The sequence below is a fragment of the Nannobrachium achirus genome (genome assembly GCF_963921795.1).
Source record: "Nannobrachium achirus genome assembly, chromosome: 9".
NCBI lineage: Eukaryota > Metazoa > Chordata > Actinopteri > Myctophiformes > Myctophidae > Nannobrachium > Nannobrachium achirus.
In genome coordinates this window covers 35,184,647-35,209,070 of record NC_137818.1, presented here as the reverse complement: position 1 = coordinate 35,209,070, position 24,424 = coordinate 35,184,647, and the positions used below count along the sequence as shown (strand labels likewise).

At 42.0% G+C, this 24,424-nt stretch overlaps 1 protein-coding gene across 1 annotated transcript in view; it reads left to right on the top strand.

The window, feature by feature from the left end:
• LOC308290798 (PDZ domain-containing protein 4-like) overlaps positions 1-10,240 on the top strand; it is a gene marked incomplete at both ends in the record, with an annotated part of 31,138 nt that extends 20,898 nt beyond the window's left edge. The window contains 10 exons of the mRNA XM_080732707.1: positions 2,879-3,017; positions 3,777-4,107; positions 4,592-4,781; positions 5,925-6,405; positions 6,848-7,265; positions 7,405-7,475; positions 7,566-7,927; positions 8,684-8,824; positions 9,576-9,688; positions 10,006-10,240. Coding sequence (XP_080588833.1) covers positions 2,879-3,017; positions 3,777-4,107; positions 4,592-4,781; positions 5,925-6,405; positions 6,848-7,265; positions 7,405-7,475; positions 7,566-7,927; positions 8,684-8,824; positions 9,576-9,688; positions 10,006-10,240 — 2,481 coding nt within the window. The remainder of the gene's footprint in view (positions 1-2,878; positions 3,018-3,776; positions 4,108-4,591; positions 4,782-5,924; positions 6,406-6,847; positions 7,266-7,404; positions 7,476-7,565; positions 7,928-8,683; positions 8,825-9,575; positions 9,689-10,005) is intronic.
• Between the last annotated feature and the right edge of the window lie 14,184 nt (positions 10,241-24,424).

Genomic DNA, 24,424 nt, shown 5'->3' with positions numbered 1-24,424 from the left:
TGTAGCTACATACTAGCTCACATACAAGTGACACATGACATACAGTAGCTACATACTAGCTCATGCACATACAATTGACACATGACCTAACTACAGACTAGCTCACATATGACAGACATTTAGTAATAAACATGCTAGCTTACATACAATTGACACATAACATAACTGCATACTATTCATACAGCTCACACATGACATGATAATGACATAACATGACAAACAGTTTACCGATCCAATTATAATTATCACTAGATACATTTTTACAGTGCAGGTTTTTTCCAGGTTAGGTCTTTATCAAGTGAAAACAATTACAGTACAGTGACCCCCATGACCCTTATCTAGGCTTGTCGTAAGAGCGGAACTAAGTCAATTACAGTAAGTAATCAAGGTACAATTAAGGCAACACTTAATATCACAAGGGATTAAAACTAATTCGTTAAATTTGTTAATTTACCAGGTCATAATGAAAAGTGTCAGTTTACACAAGAATCCACAAACTATACATCAGGATGGCAGTTTAAGCCAAACCTGGTTGAAACGTTGTTTGCTTTTGCACAGTAAAACATTTTAGGAGCAGTAAACTTTTGTGCTGACCCTTTCTTTCTTTTGATAACAAAGTAATATAGCCTGCATAAAGGTGTCAAGACATAATAATTATCATCCTGACATACAATTGACATAGCTAAAAAGAATTACACCATGAGTCTGTGACTTAACACAACCAACAATTTCAATGCACATCTAAGTGAGAACACAAAAACTGAATGGAGGCTTTGAAAATAAATGTTCACTTTTTTAAAATTGCTAAATGTGTTTCCTTCACAATCAAAACAAAATAGATTTGTATTTTCCATATACTGTACCATTCATTCGCTAGAAATACACAATACATTCATTACTCACAGACCTCACAACTCCTTCTCTGTAAAACCCACATAGCCGCCCAACAGGGCAGCAACCTACTTTACTAACCCACTTTGCTCTCATTCACTGAGCAGCAGTGCCCTACAAAACACACACACACACACACACACACACACACACACACACACACACACACACACACACACACACACACACACACACACACACACACACACACACACACACACACACAGTAATTACTTTGTGTGTTTTAAAAGGTAACAGGTTGTGGTGGGAAGGTGTAATAGTTCATATCTACAATATCACAGCGAAATCCTCACTGGTTCCATGATACTGAGGATGTGCTGCTATTCAGGCAGTACTACTCTATTTGAGTGTGTGGTATAACACTGAGTAATCTCAATGTAAAAACATCCCATCATCTCAATGTATTTTAAACACATCCCACTAGCTCCTGTGTGGGGCACACACGGGGTGTGTGTGTGTGTGTGTGTGTGTGTGTGTGTGTGTGTGTGTGTGTGCGACCGTGCGTGCATGCGTGTGTGTGTGTGTGTGTGTGTGTGTGAGTGTGTGAATGCGTGCGTGTGTTCGTGGCCATTGTGTGGGTGCATATCTTTAAATGGCATATTTAAGTGAGTGCACTGTGCCTCCAGTTTGTGTTTAATTAGTGTTAATTTATTCTTTTGAAACTCTTGAGAATTAAAAAATGCAGGCCTACTCTCAAAATTAAATGAAAACTTTTAGTGCGTACATGCCTGTGATTTGGGGTCATGAGTGAGAAAATGAATGTTGAATTAAAAAAAGAATTTGACACACTGTGATTAATGACATGAACTTGACCCAAACCTTCCACTTTTTCCATTGCATGCAATGGCTGTCCTCTAGTAGTGCCAACATAATATACAGTACATGCATTCTACTATGATAAATTCACACGTGCACAAGTACACACAGGCGTGCGCATGCACACACACGTCCTGCGTGTTGATGAATGTTCACCAGTATGACAGTAGGTCCCAGTGTGTTCATACCTGCTGACTAAGTAGAAAAAGCAGAAGCTGAATATTTATATACATGTCAGCTCTCTTTCTCTCTCTCTCTCTCACACACACACACACACACACACACACCGAAGTGTGTGCCTAATTAAAGCACACACATGCATTGGCATGCACATACAGGCAGCAATGCACACATGCAAACCAGCACTCCATACATAAGATTCACATGTGGACAATCACACATGCATATGACTTGTTTATGACCACAGGCCTAGGGTGCACGCACGCACGCACGCACGCACGCACACACACACGTCACTAGTGTGCATAGTGATACGTCAACCAGTAGAATGAGCTATCAGTCATCATGACAGCTATTTAGACAGCTGTGACATTTCAGCCAATCAGCCTCACTTTAATGGGAGAACAGGAAATGACAGACAGTTTAATGACTTCAGCAAAAAATTAAAGAACAAAACATACAGAACGACTATAGGTTAGTTCGATCGATCGATAGATAGAAGAGGACAACTACATGGAACTCGGGAACAATCTTTCATACCACCCAAAGGAGAGGAGGGAGGGAGAGAGGTATAGAGAGAGGAGTGGAGGAGGGGTAGAGAGACGGGTGAATCAGAGGTGAGGAGAGAGAGAGAGATGGGGGTGGGAAGAAGAGGAAAAACGTGAGAGAGAGATGGATGAGATGGAGAAATGATGAGGGGATGAAGGAGAGAAGGAACGGAGGAATGGATACATGTATAGTATCCTCTGTGTCCTAGTTTCTTCTCTCAAGGTCACAAACACACGCGCCATCTCAAAATAGATACATACTGTTGGTACAGTATACTGTAGCTGTGAATCGGGATATAAAGGATCAAGTGTCTTGCTTTTCTCTCTCTCTATCTGTTCCTCTTCTCTCCACTAATCTGTATATCCCTCTAGTCTAGATTCATTAAACTTAATTAACCTGGACTCACTCTCTCTCTCTCCAGAACCCGGGGGAAGCCGAGCAGGCCGAGAAAGCGGCCTTGGAAGGAGAGGCAGAAGCAGGTTTCCACTCCTCCGCATCCCCCCACCTTCCTTCTTACTTCCAGCTGTGCAGGGGAATAGGAGAGGGAGGACGAGGTAGAGGTACGGCTCAGATTTACATAATGCTTTAATTTATACTCCACGGTATATGACAGCGTCACGTGCCGAATATTACTTGCTTGATAAATATTCCCAACGTCATGAAATCCTCTGTGGGGCATCCGGCTTGCATGGCCGGGCGTTCCAACGAAAACAATAGGCTGTGTTCCCAGTCGCGGTACAGGTCGCTGTTCAGTGGGGAGTTGAACTGAGAACAATAGCATGAACCTCCGCAAGGATTACAAGTTAAAGAAGTAGACCACCTGGGTCACGTGGCTCAGGAGGTAGAGCGGACGCTTGGGAAACGGAAGGTTCCCAGTTCAAGCCCGGGCTCCACCAGAGTTAGTGTCTAAGTGTCCTTAAGCAAGACACTGAACCCCTATTGCTCCCTTGCACAGTTTCCACCGCCATGTGTGTGAATGGATGAATGTTGTACACACTGTGAAGCACCCTGGATAAAGGCGCTATATAAATGCACCATTTCCGTGTAGCGGAGGTGACACGTGCTTCCCTATGGGGAATTAATCGACATACTGTCTGTTACTGTTAATGGTGGTTTAAATGCAATATAAAAAACACCCTATGATTACACAGTACACACCTTCATATTGATCTGACCTCAACCCTGATAGGAAGGAGATTTGATCATTGCTTCAGAAAATGTGAGGAGTGTTACCATGTTTTGTCACGGTACTGTATATTATCTGATGTTATATAATATTATTTCATATTATGTTATCTTTGGTGCATTGGGTTGCGCAGGCGATCTAGGAAGACAAGCAGGAGGTGACCAACACGAAGACGAGATAGGAGAGGACAGAGTGGGAAGAGGAGAGGAGAAGGAAGAGGAAGAAGAGGAAGACGGAGAGACATCCCCGCCTGTCCCTCTGCCTCCTCTCCTCAGTCTGGCTCCTTTTCTCCTCAGCCCCAACAGCCAGGAGCTAGACAGCGGGCTTGGACGCACGGATGACAGCACGCGGTACGAGGAGTCATCTGAACACGACCTGCTTGGGGATCACACCAGCGGCTGTAACACCAACACCACCAACACGCCTGGCAGCATGAGGAAGTTCAGGCCTGGACACAGTCCCAGGTACAACGTAACACTTTATTATTGTTTGTTTCTTATGTTTAGTTCAATTTGACTACTAACTTGACTAGATTATTTTTGTCATTAACATCTAACATACATGTTAATGAGGCATGAGAAAATCGAGTTGACAGCTCAGGTACAGTTAAACATGGTTTAGTTTTAGTCTAAATTCCATTTTTGCCTTTGCATAAGCCTGCAAGGTTGTCAAGACTAGGGGCAAGTGCTACGGGATAAGAGGTGAGTCTTCAGATTACGGGAGAAGATTGGGAGTGAGTCTCCAGGTCTAACTGCAATGGGAGGTCTGGGGTGCGTGGAGTGTTTCCCGGATGTTTTAGGGAAGGTTCTGACAGCTTCCCTGTGTTAGCTGATCTGAGTGAGCGGAAGGGGTTGTATAGGGTTGGTTGGATCAGGTATATAGGGTCAAGATATAGGGGTGCCATACCTGGTTGCTTTGTAGGCCAACATCATGTTCCTCTGTACCCAGACTCAGTCCAAGACCAAGTCCAGGTCTTGGCCCAAGCCCCAGACCGAGCCCCAGTCCTGGGCATAACCGCGGGGACACCACCCCGCCTCTGCTCCACCTACACCTGCGAGACCTCCAGCTCAGCTCTGACTCCATCCTCAGCCTCGACTGGGGGCCAGGTGGGGCAGGGTTCAGCCCCCACCACCACCAGGTAATGATTATGAATACTGATGATAGCACTTACAGAACAATGATACTACTGATAACACTGCAACTGATGATGCTACTGATAATGATACTACTGATGATGAAGATAGTGTTACTGCTGACAATGATACTAATATTACTGATACTGATGATAATTATATTACTGATAATTGTGATAGCCTACTATTGATAACAATACTACTGACAATGATACTACTTATGAATATGATACTATGGTAGTTAAAAGGTAGGGGAAGTTATATTATTTGGACAAAACAATACCTTCCAATATATTGTGATAGTAATCATCGCTATATTGTTTGGTCTCCCAGTCTCTCCAGCTTGTTAGTAAACAGAAAATACATTTTCTGGTGGGTTGCAAATTCCATCGAATCAGGTGAGAGTATCACCCATTTATCTTTGATAGTGTTCCAGTTCCAATTTGGTCTGCTCATTTCTAGGTGTCATAACTTCCAATTTCACTTGTTTATCTTGTATCCTATATGGGTTCTCTCTCCTTATTGGATAAAATTGGTATTCCAACCTGAAAATGTATTTTATTTTTACTCGGTCAAGAGTTGGAGAAACGGGTAGACCGGTGTTATTGAACCAAGACTTTCAATGCGTACTACCAGAATATAGAGCTATAGAGAAATATGACTTACCCTTTAAACTACAGAACTGTAGTTATAGGCCTACTACTGATGATATGATACCACTGAAAGTTATACTACTGATAAAGACTGACAAATCATAGAGAATCAGGGATGAACAGCAGAATAGACTCCCAGGGTGATGCGTTACTCTGTCATTGAGCTTGGCTCTTTGGCTGACTGGTAACGTTCGCGCCTTGTTATAATGCAGCCCGGATTCGCCTCCCGGCCAGATTGCGGTCACACTACAGTAATACTGGTTCACTTCTCCCTTGTCTTCTGCCTAATATATGTAATCTCTCAGCGCCACTTCCTTAAACATATAATGTTGTAGGAATAAACACAGTAGCCCCCGAGAGGAAGTGGAGACAAACCAAGTTCCTGTTTTACGCAAAAAAGGAGGTGGTGCCCCCAAAGGCAAAACACTAAAAACAACAACTTTTGATCCCCCAATACCAGACCTCTGTTTCTTTTTTCTTCCACTCCAACAGCAGCACCACCTGGCCATGCTGATGATGATGCCAGGACTGACGGAAGAAGAGTGCGAGCGCTACCGGGAGCTCCTGGAGATCAAGTGTCAGTATGAGAGTGTCAGAGGACAGCGGCGAGACCGAGCAAAAAACAAACAAGGAGAGGAAGTCGGGACAGTGGAGAGAGAGCAGGAGAAGGCAGGAGTGGATGCAGAAGACAACAACATGGAGGAGGAGACAGAAATGGAAGGAGGAGAGGAGGAGAGGGAGCAACAGGGAGAGGACCAGCCGTGGTCGTCTTCTCCAGTGGAGGTGGACGAGAACTGCAACGAGACGCTGAGCCAACATGAGATGGCCCTGATCGAGGAGGAACTGCGCCACCTGGAGTTCAAGTGCCGCAACATCCTGCGTGCCCAGAAGATGCAGCAGCTGAGAGAGAGGTGTCTGAAAGCCTGGATGATGGAGGACGATGCTGGGGGTGGAGGAGGAGGAGGGGCTGATGCAGGTACACCAGAAATGTCTTCTGATGTCTTTATTGTCCTCCTGCCTTATGTCTCAGGCTAGACTGGCTCATGAAGGAATTCATTTGTAAATATATACTGCATTTATTTGCATTTTTCACACTTATGTGCACTCATGTGTATCTTAATTTGTTAAAGATTAGTCAGAAAGACATTTTCTAAATCAAATTAATACCACAGATCTGTCAATTACTCGTCCTCCTCAGGTTTGTTACTTCGCCAGGACTCATTTGATATGACTGATGATATGATATAGTTTACTTCATTGTCAGTTCACACTAAAATTTGTCTTGCGACACAACAGCCAAGTATGCTAAACATACACTCATTTGACATAACACAAGGAACAAAACAAAACAGATTTTTTATATTGTGGCCTTCACTTGTCTCCATAGCTAAATTAATTCTGGTAAACTAAATGTTCAGGTTCAGATGTCAATGAAGATGAACCTCATCATCATGAGTTGTCGGCCATCAACGAGCTTCCAGAGAGAGAGAGGCCAGAGGACAAGGACAGCACCAGCGCCTACAACACCGGAGGAGAGAGCTGTCGTAGCACGCCACTGGTCAGCACCGAGCAGATCCCGCCCCTCCACGAGGAAGAAGAGGGAGGAAGAGGAGGAGTGCTCTTGTCTCCTCCTCTCCTGCCCTCCCTTGGCCGCCTCCCACCGCTCAACTCCCCCCTCGCCCTGCGTCGGAGGCGGAGGGACGGAGAGGAAAGAGAGAGGTGTCACTCTAGCATCAACTGCTCATATTCTCCCAACACATACCGCAGGTACCGGGCAGCCAATGGCGAAAGGGCCGGAGGCTCAAGCTCCACCCCCTCCACGCCGTCCAAATTCAGGTATCCCTTAAGTAACTACATATTTCCACCTGTTCTTCTGCCATTCTTGAGACACTTGTTTCTAAATACTGTATATTTATCAAGATGTATAATTAATAATAATTGTATAAAATGTAACATTGTTATCTGTTATCATTAGGTCTCTGAGCAGAGAGGCGGGATGTAATTCATCAAGGGGCGGGGCCGATGGAGGGCAGGGCTTCAGAACTGGTAGGTGAAGCTGCGGTTTCCGGTGGTACCATTCATTATTTAGTTTGCCATACATTAAGTAAACAATACAATTAATTATTACGCTCACAGGTGGTGACAACAACAGGACTGGAGGTGGAAGCGCCGAATCCAGCCCATATCTCACGCGGCGTCATCAACAGACTCACAGCAGACCTCTGGAGCGCTACCAGAGCTGCATTGCCCTGCCCTCTGAAGGCCTGGTCCACCCTCTGGACAGAGTCACGGGCAGGGAGAGGGCAGAGGGCGAGGACAGAGAGATGGGGACAGGAAGCAGTGGTCCGGCCAGTCCTAGGAGTGTGAACAGTGCCCCCTGTGGTCTCTCCCTGGAAGATCACCACCACCACACCAGTGCCTCAAGGCTGGGCCTGGCCTTGCCTCTGGGGCTGTCACACTCTGCACCATCTGGGTCACCTCAACGCATGGAGTGGAAGGTACATGTGCCAACCGCACACACACATGAACAGACACATCTCATTGCAAGCCAGCGGAGGGTGGGGGGATGTGCCTGCAGTCCGGAGTTTGGCAACTTCCCACTTTGAGTAAAGTTGTGAATTACAGCATTTCCCCAGTGTGTTCAGTTTACGTTATTTGTCAGTGAAGAAATGCTCCTACTGTTAGAGATATTTCTGATCTAGTAGAGTGGCATGTTCGCCCATGGAATCTGAGCTCTAAGCTCAAATCATCAGCCCATCACCCAGCCATAGCTGTGATAACAGTAAAAAAAAAAGGTATTTTACAGTATGAGTGACCAGATGAAGTGTGTCCATGGCATTTGAAAATCCATGCATCCGGTGATGTACATATAAGAGAAGAGAGAATGTACCCATTTTTACACATTCATTAGTTCATACAAATGTACGGAAAGATGGAGCATGGAGGATGGCGTCTACAGTGTATTAGTTTCTCCTCTAAAGGTCACATACTGACACGCTCACACATTCTTCTCATGCTTCAGTGATGGAGAGTTCTAAATGTCATCATGCCAGAGAAAAACAGACATATGCAGTGCACTCATACACGCATGGCTGTACATACACACACATGCTACTGTACACTTTGTGTCAAAAGACACACCAACACTCCACAAATGGAGTACTTTATAAAGGCCAAGTGTAGGCACTGTATTTAATTGTCAATAAGTATCACACACACCTTTTTTTAATAACTTTGTCTTCTCTGGTGTGCAGGTGAAGATTCGTAGCGATGGGACTCGCTATGTGGCAAAGCGTCCAGTGAGAGACCGGCTCCTCAAGGCCAGAGCAATGAAGATCAGAGAGGAACGCAGTGGGATGACCACAGACGATGATGCTGCCAGCGAGATGAAACAGGTACAGCAGAACGACAACACCACGTTTCCCTTCAACTTTGTTTTAGCCTCATTAGCCACAAGCTGGTGGACTCTCTAAATATGGCAAATGGCAATGTCGGTCACTCGGTCCACATTGTGGGGGATTGAATGTGAAGGCACAGGTGGTGATTGAGTTTAGTTATTTAATTCTGCTCTCACAGATTAACAGAAAAGAACTCCTTGCCAGGCATTATAAAGAAATGCCTGTGGATAGTAACTTTTGTGATTCTTTGCTCACAGGCTGGTCCCAGTCTCTCACGGTTAAGTCAGACATGTTCTACACACAACCACATCCCACTACCACATGCAAACATACAGCATGTTGAAAACTACTGTGGAGGATGACCCATTGACCCCTACTGATTTCAGTCAGCCGATGGCCTTTCATCTGGCACCAACATTAGGTCAAATATTCCACTTGCTCACAATCTACTCCCAAATAACCAAGTTGAAAACTACTTGCTGGATTACATTTGAGTCCAGCAGTCTTCTAGTGTCAGTCTCGGTTGCTGGGAACTGCACAGTACAAACACAGTCTTCTTGTGTTTTCACTGGCAGCTGCCAAATATAAATTATACATTACTGTATTGTTCGATAACTAAGTCCTGACCTGTACCTAAAACCTCCAATCCTTTTACTTTTGATAGCATGTTGATTTCCTACATTACCAGTCACTTTGTATAAGACATTAATGTGATGACTCTTACTGCTCACTGTGTTTTTTACACTAGGGTCGCTACTGGAGCAAAGAAGAGAGAAAACAACAGCTGCTCAGAGCCAGAGAATACAGACGAAGAAGAGAGTTCATGATGCAGAGCAGACTGGATTACCTGAAAGGAGACAGGTGGGAAGTTATTTTAATCCTGACGACTTAAAACAAAATGTATTTTAATGATTATTTAAAACACAGAGTAATGGTGCCTGGTCACTACTCAGCAAGTTAGTGAACATACTTTAACTTGTCTTGCATGTTTTCCTTCTCTCTCAAATCAATTTCCTGTCTCTCTACACTCATACACGATGTGGGAATTCTGAGCATGGCTGTAACAATGTTCGACCACTTGTACATTTTCCTCATCTTTACCCATGCACAACCCTCGGCCTGTAACTCCTTCCCTCTACCTCCCTCCCTCACCCTTATTCTGATCTGCCCTTTCCCAGGGCGACGGACCAGTCCTGCTCAGCAGCAGGTGGTGCTGAAGAGCCCAGGTCACACCCACAGCAGGAAATACCGACCAACAACATCCTGCTGCTGAGCCAAAGGAAGGTCACAAAGCGGAGAAACCGTCGCATCCTTGACAACTGGATCACCATCCAGGAACTGCTGGCTCATGGATCCAGATCTCCAGATGGAACCAAGATTTACAACCCACTACTCTCCGTCACCACAGTCTGAGAGGAGAGGGTGCTTATAGCGACTAAGTGATTGTACATGGACAATTGACATTGTATTGTAGATAATGGGACTGCACACTCTTGAAGATGTTACCAGTTAACTACTAGTAAGATGAATTCACTAGTTAACAGTGAGGGTGGGGAAAGTGGAGAAAGGAGGAAAAAGAGGGATGAGACACCCTCAAGAATGTACGACAATGCGACGGAGCGATGCTGGACCACATCTATAGAGATGGGTGCAGGTGTTCCTTTTCAACACCTTTCATAAACACAAAATCCAGTCTGGAAGGAGGAACTCTGAAAGGGGACACAGGCACAGACCTTTTTTTAACTCCTAGTAGATGGCAGGATGTTGTGATTAGACTGAATGTCCTGTAAGGAAAAGGTTACAGGTTACATTTCTTCGGCCATAGCCAACATGCCCTTACCTGTCCATCATGTCCTTGAGCAAGGCACTAACCTGCCCTACCTTTCCTGTGACCGTATGGTGAAGTGATCACAGACAGTGTTTCATACAGAATGATGTGAAGGAAGTACTTTCTAATGACACTGTGTGGAAGTTCTTCTCAAGAGTGTGTCTGGAGAAAAGGATGAAAGAGATCTCAGTGAAATAATGTAACACTGAATCACCTGCTCAGACTCTTGGTGTCAACAAATGATGTTTGGACAGAAAGATGGAACCGCAGGAGAGGAACAGTGTTGTGAATTGCCTCTCTAGACTTACAGAGAAGACTTGAATCATTATCTTGGTTTTAATCTAATGCATCTGGAAAGACAGTGTTGAATGATACGAAAATGTCCTAAAATACATTTTCGACACATCGAGTTCAACAGTATCTCATACTCTAACACTCGTACTGACACACTTGGTACAACAGGACCTATATTGAATCAGTGTATGAATTCATTGAATATTACCAATATGCACTGGCTACAGTAATGTTGCAGCTGTATGTGTCCAAAGTTATTGTGGAGCAGGAAAGTTGCCCTGAGTTGACTTAATGCATGACATAAATGAGAATTGCTGGGAATTATTGAACTTTAGACATAAATTCATGAGAGTGAAAAGTGTATTGTATACAGATTGATTTTCCACAGGAGTGTTTGCAGGTACTGAGTAACACTGAGTAATGCTCCACACCTGAAAGATAATAAATGATTAAGTGGGGAATGGTTGTTTTTATGTGTTCTCTCAGAGTTCAGTTAACAATGACAGCTTAAGGCCAATTAAGCCATCTAGAATAGGGTTTGTACTATCTAGTCTGTGTAGAGTAGACCAATGAAAGCCCACACAAAACAGAACCACTTCTGGCAATAAACAAATGCAGCATGAAGTAAAGTCAACCAAAGGGCCATGCATCAAGGGCCGTGAGGTTACTTACAACTGAAACTTGTAAGTTGTTCTAGAATGAACATGAAAGACAAGAGTTTGATTAAAATTATTCCAAGAGAACAAATCATGCTTCAAGATAAGGTATTCGCTCTCGGGTGGTGCAGTGGTAAAGTCCCTGCCCACCACCACGGAGGTTGTGGGTTCGAATCCGCCATAGTTCATCCGGCTTTGTCGAGTGCCTTCACAAACACAATTGGCCCGTGTTCAGGGGAGGGAAGCCAGGCGGGGAGGTGCTATTGGTCAATGCTGAATATACTCCTATGGGCCGGGTGGCGGCACCTGTCATCAGGGAGTGTTGGACGGGAGGAGTAGGACGAAGGCCCTAGATCCTCCTGGTGGGTGAGTCAGCAAGATATATGGCAGCAGTGACAACACAGAAATGTGTGTGGGGATGAACCAATTGGCAAAACGACCAAATTACTGTAGGGATAAAAAGGGGTAAAAAATTACAGGCTACTCTAAATTTAAGGGAAAGAATATATGGTATTTATTGAAAATCATGAATAGACACAGTAAGGTAACAAGTAACACTCCCTAAGGTAGAGTAGCGACCGCCAGAGCTTTTAAATACGGCACATTTAAGTCATTGGATGCTAAGATTATTTAACTTTAGAGAACCAGCAATTTTTTATATTTTGAATGACCTTTTCAAATTGTTGCGAAATATTGTTAGCGACGTACGATTGGCTCGTGGGAAAAAAACTATTACGGTAAAGAAATGCAAGACGGACAGACTTGGAGGCTCTCAACTGCGAACTGACGGTCGCAACTAATGATGTTAATATAAGTTGAGCAATTGCAGGAGGTTAGTTTGATATGGTGAGAGACAGAGAGAAAGAGACAGATACAGAAAGAGAGAAAGAGGAAGTTTGTGTGACAGAGAGCAGGAAGACAATTCACAATTTAAGGAACTTCAAATACTTTCTACGGTAGACACATTTACATCAAAGACAGATATTAGGAGCAGTGATTTAAAATGAATATCAGACATGTTCTACCCTGCTGCCTTATCCTTGGTAAGTGTAGTATGTGTCCTGGACCATAATTATGTGTAAACATCTTTCTGCCTCTAACTTACTCATTTGTAATAATTTCCATCTTTCCACCTTTCTCTCTTTTATCTGTCTTTGTTTTTCTGGGTGTGTGTGTGATGTGTGTGCGTGCGAGCGTGTATCAGAGCTATTCTCTAAAACATCTGGATTTCATACTGTATGTTTTATCATTTAAAAAATATACATATTTAACTAAAAAGCACATTCTGTCTAGACTGTGTTTGAATATGACTTACTTAATCATGGTCATCAACTGTTCATGTTTGTTCCACAGCTCTGTGTGGAGTCACTGTACAACAACGTGTCTTTACAGAAACTGAAGGAAGAAACCTTACAATTACATGCACTTTCGGATTAGCTGGTGATCTATTCAAGTTCTTCTGTACAGGAACATGCACTACACATCTCATTGGAACAGCAAACTCCTATGCTGAGAATGGTAGATACAGTATTACAAATGAACAAGGAGGATTATTTGGTAAAGGAGTGTTCCATATAACCATCAGACAGCTGAGAAAGTCTGACACAGGGACATACTGGTGTGGTGTGGACAGAATAATATTCAGAGATTCGGAGGAGGAGATTCAGATCAGAGTCCTGGATGGTAAGTTTAAATAGAATATTATTGAATACTCATGGAAAGGTTAAACACCCACCATGTTGGAGGAAAGACAGCAGAAGTTGAGATTGAGATGTCATTCCTAAGTAACAATCACAACTAAGGGAAACAAACAGGAATTACTGTATTAAACAAATATTTAATTACTCTCATTTGGTGTAAATTTCATGTTTTTATTTCTTGTGTAAGAGTAAACTATACATGGACAAATTAGCTGCTGTATTATAATGACATTCAGCTCCAACCATTGTCACTCCTCGTCCTCCATTGGTTCCATCTCCAGATGGAACGGTCTCTACAGTCACAACAGGACCAGATGGTTCTGCTGTCTCTGAACCTTCTACACCTTCTTTACAAGAGGAAACAGGTAAAATATGTCTGTCTGCTAGGCTTCTTGTTCATCTGTTTTTGTGTCTGATTGGCTAGTAGTAGTCAGTTTTGTCTACCTGTCTGACTACCTGCCTAGTTGGCTGATAGCCTGTCTGTCTACCTAGTGGGTTGTTTATCTGTTCATCTACTGTACCTGTACCATTCAGTAGATAAGAGTTAAAGTCTGTAGTGATAAAACTCCCTCTAGTCTAAACGTTCATGAATGTTGTAATGTGATGATGTAATCCCACTCCAAGGAACCATCCTCTATGTCACGGTGGGACTGGTTGTCATGATCACCATGCTGACATTGGCTGTTGTGATCTTCTTCCGGACACGAACCACAAAACCACCTGGTAACGCACAAACACACACACATACTTGTGCTTGGGCATGCGCACACACATGCATCCAGTGCACGTGTACACAAAGGCATGTGCAGAGCTACAGAGGTTACATTTCAACAAATTACAGAAAATGCTGTGTTGGTTCATACTAACACACTGTCCCTAACGTACAGTCAGTGAACAAGTCTGAAATACCTATAAGTATAACCTCCCCTTTGCTTCAAATCACCCTGTTTGGTAAGATAGGAGTCCTAGCTCTGAAATATAACCTTTATTATCCAGGAATGATCTAATGTAAGTAAGCAAAAAAAAAGTGATCAGCTAATTAACTATTTCTAAAGGTTCTACTGTGAATCACTGAAAGGAAATACACGATACACTGTACAGTACACAGAATGTATATTTGGCTGAATTGTGTAATAAAAGAAAAATCTGTGTTTTGCAGGACCTTTTAACTCTTTCATAGAGCCAGTTTACGCCACTGTCAGAAGGGTGAGTTTGAGAGTCAACAATTGCAAAGCACAAAGCAAAATCCTGGGTGTAAACGAATATCATACAGTGTGTGTGTGTGTGTGTGTGTGTGTGTGTGTGTGTGTGTGTGTGTGTGTGTGTGTGTGTGTGTGTGTGTGTTGGAAATTAATGTTGCAAAATATCCTATGACAACTAGTTGAGACTGAAACAGATCACTCTTATTTGCTCCTAGCCTGAAGACAACCCGGCCAACATGACTTACTCTGAAGTTCAGTTCCACAAAAAGACAACCGTCCATCCAAACCCTCCACCTGCTGAATCCACTGACTCTACTGTGTACTCTACTGTCAAGTTAGCTTAAGATAGTTCATGCCAAAAATGAATTTTTTCGATTACTCACCACAAGAAGACTTAAGTTCAATAATATTTTTTGTTGTTGTTTTTGTCGCATTGCTAACCCAATAATTTGAATCTAATAAATGTACCACCATTGATTCCGGATGGAGACACAAATGCATATCATCCACATGTGTGCCTCCATCCGGAATCAATGGGGGTCAATATATTGGAATCAATTTATTGGCTTAGGAATGCGACAAAAACAAAATAATATTATTGAACTCAAGTCTTCATGGGGGGAGTAATCGAACTACTACTCCTTTAATGAGCTTCCTGGTTAAAGGTTTTTCAAGAAAAAGTTGACTATAGCTCCTTTAAGATGAGACCCTACATCCTACAGTACCTCTCCTCTACCCTACTATTATACATTTCCTCCTGGTAAAAGGCAGAATGTGACATTGGCTGAATGTGTGGCATGGTGTCAACCAAAAACAATGTTGTTGGATGCATTAATAAAAAATGTGTGGGTATAATGACTGGGTACTGTATGTCATGGTAGGATTTCACTGATTAGAATGTGTACTATGTGTATGTATATGTTTTGATAATGTGTTATTAGATGAGGTGTGGTTATAATGGAGCATAATGCTGTCATCCTATGATATAGTATCGCTTGAGCAACAGAGCACAAAGAGCTACATAGTGGCAGAATAAATACCACTGTTTGGCGAGGCAGCATTGGATGTCAAAACATATCTATATTATAACCAATAAGACACCCTAAGGGCGCCCATGGCCACGTGCACATGGGTGGTTGCACGCATCCGCCTGGGTGACAGCAGACTGCTGGGCGAGCACTGGCGCTTTGGCAAGGGATCAACTTTCCCTCTGCACCCTAAATTAAATATTGGCACTTTGGCTACAGTGTGTGCGGCCGCTTCTTTGTCTTTTAAAGACTATTAATGGGATCAACTTTGACCAAATGCACAGACCTGGTCGGTTGTTTAAGTTGGACAAAATGTGCCAAAAATGTGGCCATATTTTCCCAAATATGGAGATGACTGACATCTGACATCATAGATGTTTGATGTCATAGACCATATGAGACTGACACAATATGTCAATATATGGGAATTCCCAGATATGGGCTTACTATTGATGACATCAGGGATCTCCATATATGGGCATGAAGGTTTTTTTATCGTCCAGCCCTAATTATTCTATGTAACAATGTTACTTGCTCACAGCATGATTCAAGTACCTGGAGGCATGCCTCATTAATAATTTTTACACTGTCTCATGTAGCAGCTCATAGGTGGCGATGAGGCTGATGATTGGAAGAAGTACAGACTGACTTATTTTCTTTTATTCTACTGTAACAACAAATGAGGTTTAGACAGAAAGATGGAACAGCAGGAGAGGAGAGGAACAGTGTTGTGAATTGCCTCTCTAGGCTTACAGAGAAGACTTGAATTATTATCTTGGTTTTAATCTAATGCAGGGGTCTTCAATATTTTCAGGCCAAGGACCCCTAAGTTGAGAGATGAAGCACGGACCCCCACAATCGTTCATAGATATAGTTTCATTGTTTGACAGCACAATCATCAGTGTATTTTGGATTCATGTCAATGTGTGTTTTCAGACATGTAACCAATTGAACCGTCAATACTTAATAAACTTGACCTTACACTGTACTTAAGGTCTTTGCACACTGCTGCGTTTTTCGTTGCGAAATGCGTTTTTCAGGGCAAGGAGAGAGAGAGCAAGGGACCGAGTGGTGCGCGAAACGGGCGGCAGAGTGCAAACGTGACTGACATAACGTGAGGTTGATTTTTTTATTTGCACGCTCCGAAATTCACTCCGATATTTGGCCCGAAAAATGCAGCAGTGTGCAAAGACCTTCAGTCTGCTCTTTTTCCCCTCTACACCAAAGCTTTTTGCCAAAAATAGCAGATCTACAAGCTTGTAGATCTGCTATAAATACATTTTTGACACATCTAGTTCAACAAACACACTTGGTACAACAGGACCTCTCATACGGAATCAGTTCATAATATGAATTTTCAATATTGAATATTACCAATATGCACTGGCTACATTAATATTGCATCTGTATGTGTCCAAAGTTATTGTGGAGCAGGAATGTTACCCTGAGTTGAGTTAATGCATGAAATAAATGAGAATTGCTGAGAATTATTGAACTTTAGACATAAATTCATGAGAGTGAAAAGTGTATTGTATAAAGATTGGTTTTCCACAGGAGTGTGTGCAGGCACTGAGTAACACTGAGTAATGCTCCACGCCTGAAAGATAATAAAATATTAAGTGGGAAATCGTTGTTTGTGTTCAGTTAACACTGAAATATCAAGCTTCAAGATAAGGGTATTCACGCTCAGATGGAGCAGTGGTAAATTCCCTGCCTACCACCACGGAGGTTGTGGGTTCGAATCCACCATGGTTCATCCTGCTTTGTCGAGTGTCTACAAGAACATGTGTTCAGGGGAGGGAAGCCGGGTGGGGAGGTGCTATTGGTCATTGCACATACTCCTATGGGCCGGGGGCAGCACCTGTCATCAGGGAGTGTTGGATGGGAGCAGTAGGACGAAGGCCCTACATCCTCCTGGTGGGTGAGGCAGTAGTAACAACACAGAAATGTGTGTGGGGAGGAATCAATTGGGGATAAAATGTGGTAAAAAATATAATTAACTCCTCTAAATTGACACAGTAAGGTAAATTATGTTATTATAGGTTGAGCAATTAATTGCAGGATTCAAGACTGCTAATTTTGGGTTAGTTTGATCTGAGAGAGAGAGAGAGAGAGAGAGAGACAGAGACAGAGACAGAGACAGACAGACAGACAGACAGACAGACAGACAGACAGACAGACAGACAGACAGACAGACAGACAGACAGAGAAAGAGGAAGTTTGTGAGAGAGAGCAGGAGACAATAGACAGTTTAAGGAACTTCAAATACTTTCTATACGGTAGACTCATTTACATTAGGAGCAGTGTTTTAAAATGAATATCAGACATGTTCTGCCCTGCTGCCTTATCCTTGGTAAGTGTATTATCTGTCCATGTGTAAACATCTTTCTGCCTCTGACTGACTCATTTGTCAGTCTCTGTCTGCATTATATTATGTCCATCTGTCTAACTTTCAATACTTTTGTCTATGACTGTTTTTCTGGGTATGTATGCGTGTGCGTGCATGTCCGTGTGTGTATGATTATTATTTTTTTTTTAACCAAACAAGAAAATTCTGTCTAGGCTGTGTTTGAATATGACTTTCTACCACTTGATCATAATCATCAACTGTTCATGTTTGTTCCACAGCTCTGTGTGGAGTCACTCTACAACAAAATGTCTTTACTGAAGGACAAGACATTACAATTACATGCACATTCGGAAGTAGTGGTGACCTCCCCAAGTACTTCTGTAGAGGAACCTGCACTACACCTCTCATTAGAACATCTGATACCTATGCTGAGAATGGTAGATACAGTATTACAAACAAACAAGGAGAATCCTATGATGATGGAGTGTTCAATGTAACCATCAGACAGCTGAGGAAGTCTGACACAGGGACATACTGGTGTGGTGTGGACAGATCTTTTCAAATAGATTCAATTTTGGAGATGTATATCAGAGTCCTAGATGGTGAGTATAAACATAGAATATTATGGAATAATATTGTATACCAGTTGCAAACCCATCATGTTGCATGAGAGACAGCAAATGGAAACATTGTGATTGTGTCATTGCTCAGAGACAAATACAAAATAAAGGGGAAACAAATAGTAATGACTATATTAAACAAATATTTTATTTATCTAATTTGATATCAATTTCATTTATTTATTTATTTTATAACAGTAAACGTATAAAATTATGAAACAGAAGGGGACCACAGTGGCGCAGTTGTTAGTGCTGTCACCTCACAGCTAGAAGGTCCTGGGATTGATTCCCGCTGAGGGCGTGTTAGAGTTTGCATGTTCTCCCTGTGTCTCCTAGGGTAGGTACCCTCACAAAAAACGTGCAGTAAGACCGTCAAACCCATAGACCGTAAAAAACCTGACACAGACAGACGGAGACAAGATGTGCCGTTTCTCATACTAAACTATGACCTTCGGTCGCAATAACATTTTACAAATTACAACCGTTGGCTTTCACCCCACACCTTCCATGACATTCACAGCTCCAACCACCCCTCGTCCTCCTCCTCATCCTCCATTGGTTCCATCTCCAGATGGAACAGTGTCTACAGTCACAATAGGACCAGATGGTTCTGTAATGTTCTCATCAGCTGTCTCTGAACCCTCAACACCATCTGAACCAGAGGAAAACTCCTCTACAGATACAGGTAAAATATGTCTGACTGCTATGCTTTTTATTCATCTGTCTGTGTCTGATTGGCTGGTAGACTGCCTGCCTGTCTGTCTGCCTTCATAGTGAGCTGTCTAGATATTAACTAGGCTGTGCTTTAGAGACAGGTAGATTAACAGACAAACATCCCACCACTCTAAGTAGATTAAGCGCCATTACCACCGTGCACGATAACTTTAAAGATAACTATAATTATATTGTTCATTTTTTTTAAATTAGTCGATGTGAACAACATCCAATTCATGTAACATCCGTGTGAATGGTCCTTTATAATACTGTAGTCTGTCTGTGTCTCATTCAGTAGATAAGTGTTACAGTCTGTTGTGATAACTTCCTCTAAACTTTCATGAATGTTGTAATGTGATGATGTAATCCCACCCCAAGGAACCATCGTCTATGTCACTGTGGGACTGCTTGTCATGATCACCATGCTGACATTGGCTGGTGTGATCTTCTTCCGGACACAAACCACAAAACCACCTGGTAACGCACGCACGCACGCACGCACGCACGCACGCACGCACGCACAAAAGGCAGGTGCAGAGATACCCGCAGAAAGGCAGAAATACATTTCAATAAATGACAAAAATAATGTGTTGGTTACTGACACACTGTCATAAAGTACAGTACAGTCTGGTAGAGTCTGGTAACATACAGTATAAGGGCTGCAATATTCATATCATATGGATATATTGCCAAGACCTACTGTATAGGCATTAACACTATTTGGTAAGATAGGAGTCCTAGCTCTGTAAAATATCATTTTTTATCCAGGGATGATCTAAGCAAGCAAAACAAGTGATCAACTAATCACTATTTCAAAAGGTTCAACTGTGAATCACTGAAAGTAAAGAACTGATACACTCTGTACACAGAATGTATTGTCTGAATTGTTTAATAAAGAAAAATATGTGTTTTGCAGAATCTTCCAACTCTTTCACAGAGCCAGTTTATGCCAATGGCAGAAAGGTGAGTTTGAAAGTCTTAACAATTTTGCACAAAGCAAAATCCTGAGTGTAAATGTATCTCTCTAGTCTAGTGTATAAAAATAGATGCATACAGTGTGTGTGTGTGTGTGTGTGTGTGTGTGTGTGTGTGTGTGTGTGTGTGTGTGTGTGTGTGTGTGTGTGTGTGTGTGTGTGCGCGTGCGTGCGTGTGAAATGATTCAAATGAATGTTACAAAATATCCTATTGAGACTGAAACAGATCACTCTTATTTGCTCCTAGCCTGAAGACAACCCGGCCAACATGACCTACTCTGAAGTTCAGTTCCACAAAAAGACAACCGACCATCCAAACCCTCCACCTGCTGAAACCACTGACTCTACTGTGTACTCTACTGTCAAGTTAGCTTAACCCATTAAGACCTGAGGACGATTCTCTTCTAAATCCTAACAGTTTTCTGAAAAACCTATGTTGCTATATCAGAGGTTCTCAAACTTGTTTATGTCAAGGACCCCCAAAATTAAATGTATTTGGCCATGGACCCCCCATCTCAAAATGTTTTGTTCCAGGGACCTCCAGAAGCAAAGATTTTAGTTCAAATTGTTCGCTTTGAATACTCCTTTAATGCGCTTCCAGGTTAAGATGGGAGACCCCACACCCTACAGTACCTCTCCTCTACCCTACTATTATACATTTCCACCCGGTAAAAGGCAGAATGTGACATTGGCTGAATGTGTGGCATGGTGTCAACCAAAAACAAAACATGTACTGTATGTTGTTGGATGCATTCACTTGCATAATATAATAAACATTGTGTGGGTACTGTATCTGTACTATGTGTATACATGTTTTAATAATGTGTTATTAGATGAGGTGAGGTTATAATGGCTCAAGCCTATGGCTTGAGCAAAGGGGCACAAAGAGCTACATAGTGGCAGAATAAATTCTATTGTTTGGCAAGGCAGCATTGGATGTCAAAACATATCTATATAATAATAATAATAATAATAATAATAATATATATATATATATATATATATATATATATATATATTATTCTATGTAACAATGTTACTTGCTCACCGCATGATGAAGTACCTGGAGGCATGCCTCATTAATAATTCTTACACTGTCTCATGTAGCAGCTCATAGGTGGCGGGTGAGGCTGATGATTGGAAGAAGTACAGATGAAGTATACAGACCGACACTCTTATTAATAACAGCAATTCCATGCACTGTCTTATCAGTAGGCGGCATAGAATCCCTAAACGTTGCTACGTGACTCATTGTGAGCTTATAGATTTCCGGAAGAGATTTGGTGTACACCAGAGGAGAAAAAAAGGAGTGGACCGCACATAAGGTTTTAGTGGTTAAACCACTTTTCAAACCATTGTGGATGTCTTGTGGTAGTTATTTTATGAAAACTTAGACTAAATAAATACTGTTCACAAAGTCATTGTTCATAAACTATTTATTTTTATGAAAAATAAATTAAAACAAGTTGGATTTACATTTGGTGCTGTAATTCCAAATATGGCCACTGTGTGTTGCTATAAAGCCAATAAATGACATCTCCTGTAGCTGTGATGCCAGGTGACACACCAGCCACTTCCAGTTCTATCACCAAAGTGGGGGGTAATGGGATCATCTCAAGAGATCCTAATTCCAGCCAAAATGTAAAAAGCTCAACATTTTGTACAGTTTTAGCGTATATGCTACTACTAGGCTAATTGTTTGTACAGTACGTCTGTTGTGCTTTTCCTATTATTTGGATTTAATTTTAGATTCTTTCTGTCAAGTGCATAAAAGTAAATCTTAACATTAAATGTTGATGTCCACTGGACTGAGTCTTGTGTAAGCAGTGTGAGGGACATGTGAAGGTCACTAGTGGAACCCACTGATGTCCAGTGTTTGTACACAGGATTTCAAAACAGCCAAACAGTGATGTAGTAGTAAGTTCTGACTGAAGCCTAAAGCCCCATTTCAACTGTAGGGCCGAACCAGAACTAGAACCAGAACCAAGAACTTTCAAGAACCCATGAAAGCGACCACGTTCTGCTTACGTTTCCATATAACCAGACCTAACCGGGAAGGTCCCAAAAAAGAGCAGCAGCGCTGTTGACCCCGCCCATAGGTTCCCAGAACTCAAGTTAAGTTTTACCTCAGGAGTAGGACAGAAAAAAGGTTCCAGGAACCTTGTCTGGAACTGGGCTATGCGCAATGGAAACAAAACCAGAACAAAAGAAAAATAGGTTCAGGTTCTGGAAAGTTCTGGTTCCGCCTCGAAGTGGAAAGGGGGCTTAATTACTCCACCCAGGCAGGGAGGCGAGGTTGTGGCAGGAGATTTCAGGGTGTGTGTGTGTGTGTGTGTGTGCACACACGCACGCACGCACAGTTCATTTAGCAAATGAGATCACTTGGTGTCGGAAACTTAAAAAAGAGGATCTATTGAAAATAAAAAATAAAAAAGAACAATTGCGCATGACATGTTGCAACAGAACTTACTTATGAATAAGCACCATATGACATCATATCACGGTACAATAAATGTGACATGTGACAGTTATAGGAAGTTAAAGCAGTTTGTAGAAGATAGAGATGCATTTTACATCTGTGACAGTTTAAGAACCCAGTGTTTTGAATATGAGAATGTTTTGGTCCTGCTGCCTGATCCTTGGTGAGTACATATCTATCTTTATCTCTCTGCGTGTTTTATTTGTCTCTCTACACTACATCTACACTACATTATCTCTCTGTCGTTCCCTATTGATGTCTCTTGTCTGTCTGTTTTTTCTGTCTCAAATGTGTTTGAATCTGGCATTGTTTCTACTATTTAATGACCATCAACTGTTCATGTTTGTTCCACAGCTCTGTGTGGAGTCACTCTACAACAACAGGTCTTTACAGAAATTGAAGGAACTGAAGGAAGAGACCTTAGAATTACTTGCACATTCTCAAGAGCTAGTGAACTTGAACGTAGGTTCAAGTACTTCTGTTCAGGAACATGTGATACAGATCTCATTAAAACATCTAAGTCATATGCTGAGAATGGTAGATACAGCATTACTGAACAAGGTGGATTCCTTAATGCTGAAGTGTTCCATGTAACCATCAGACAGCTGAGGAGGTCTGACACAGGGACATACAGGTGTGGTGTGGCCAGATTCACTGGAGATTCATATAAGGAGATTCGGATCAGAGTCCTAGAAGGTGAGTAGCCTATAAACGTAATGGAATACACAGAGAAAGGTTACCAGGTACACACCCTCACCACCATGGAGGAGAGAAAGCAAAAGGAGACTCTGAGCGCATTCTTTAAAAAAAAGAAAGTAAAATAAATATCAGCATAACTTAACATATCATGACATATGGTTTCATTCTGCTTATTGTATGTTTTCTACGTGTGACACAATAATGCAAAATTACTACTGTGATAAACAAATATTTAATATTCTCAACTATTTTACTTTGAAGTCCATTCATGTATGTATACCCATTTAGACCAGGAACCCGACCCGTAGCCTGCAGTATACGTAGTATACCCTTCAACATGGTGCTATGTCCGTAACAACTGGCAACCACTCTCTCTCTCCACACAGTAATTATCAGCACATTGTGGTCATTTAAGTGTTTAATTAAAATGCAAACAAGGCATTATCAAACCCAACCGTTTCTTATCATGTTTTTTAAATTATTGTCACCCTCATAATTGCTGTTGTTATTATTGTATTTAACTATTACCTTACATGATTTTATGTTAATTATTTAATTATGATGGTGATATTCACAGCTCGAACCATCACTCCCCGTCCTCCAAGGGTTCCTTCTGAACAGGATGGTTCTGGAATGGTCACTGAAGAGACTACACCTTTTGTACAAGAGAACTCCTCTCCAAGTAAGAACATCATGTCAGTCTGTATCTCTACTTGCAGTTTTTTGTTTGTCTAGATGTTAAACGGGTATTTTACTATAACACACTTCTGGGGTTATTTTAACGTCTATTCAGGCTTGTGTTTATTGCCTATATTGATTCTATTTTTTATTTAATTATTATTATTATTTTTAAGTTATTAAAGTAGAAGAAAACCATAACCCTCATGCATTAGGTAGGACATTATCAGTCACCAGTCCAGAACCAAGGTTTTCAATGAATATAACATGGTTAAAGTAAGCAATTTACCCCGAGTGAGAGGACATTATGCTCTCATAATGTCCGCAGTGATGGTGTTATCGGACGAGGCGCAGCCGAGTCCGATAACACCATCA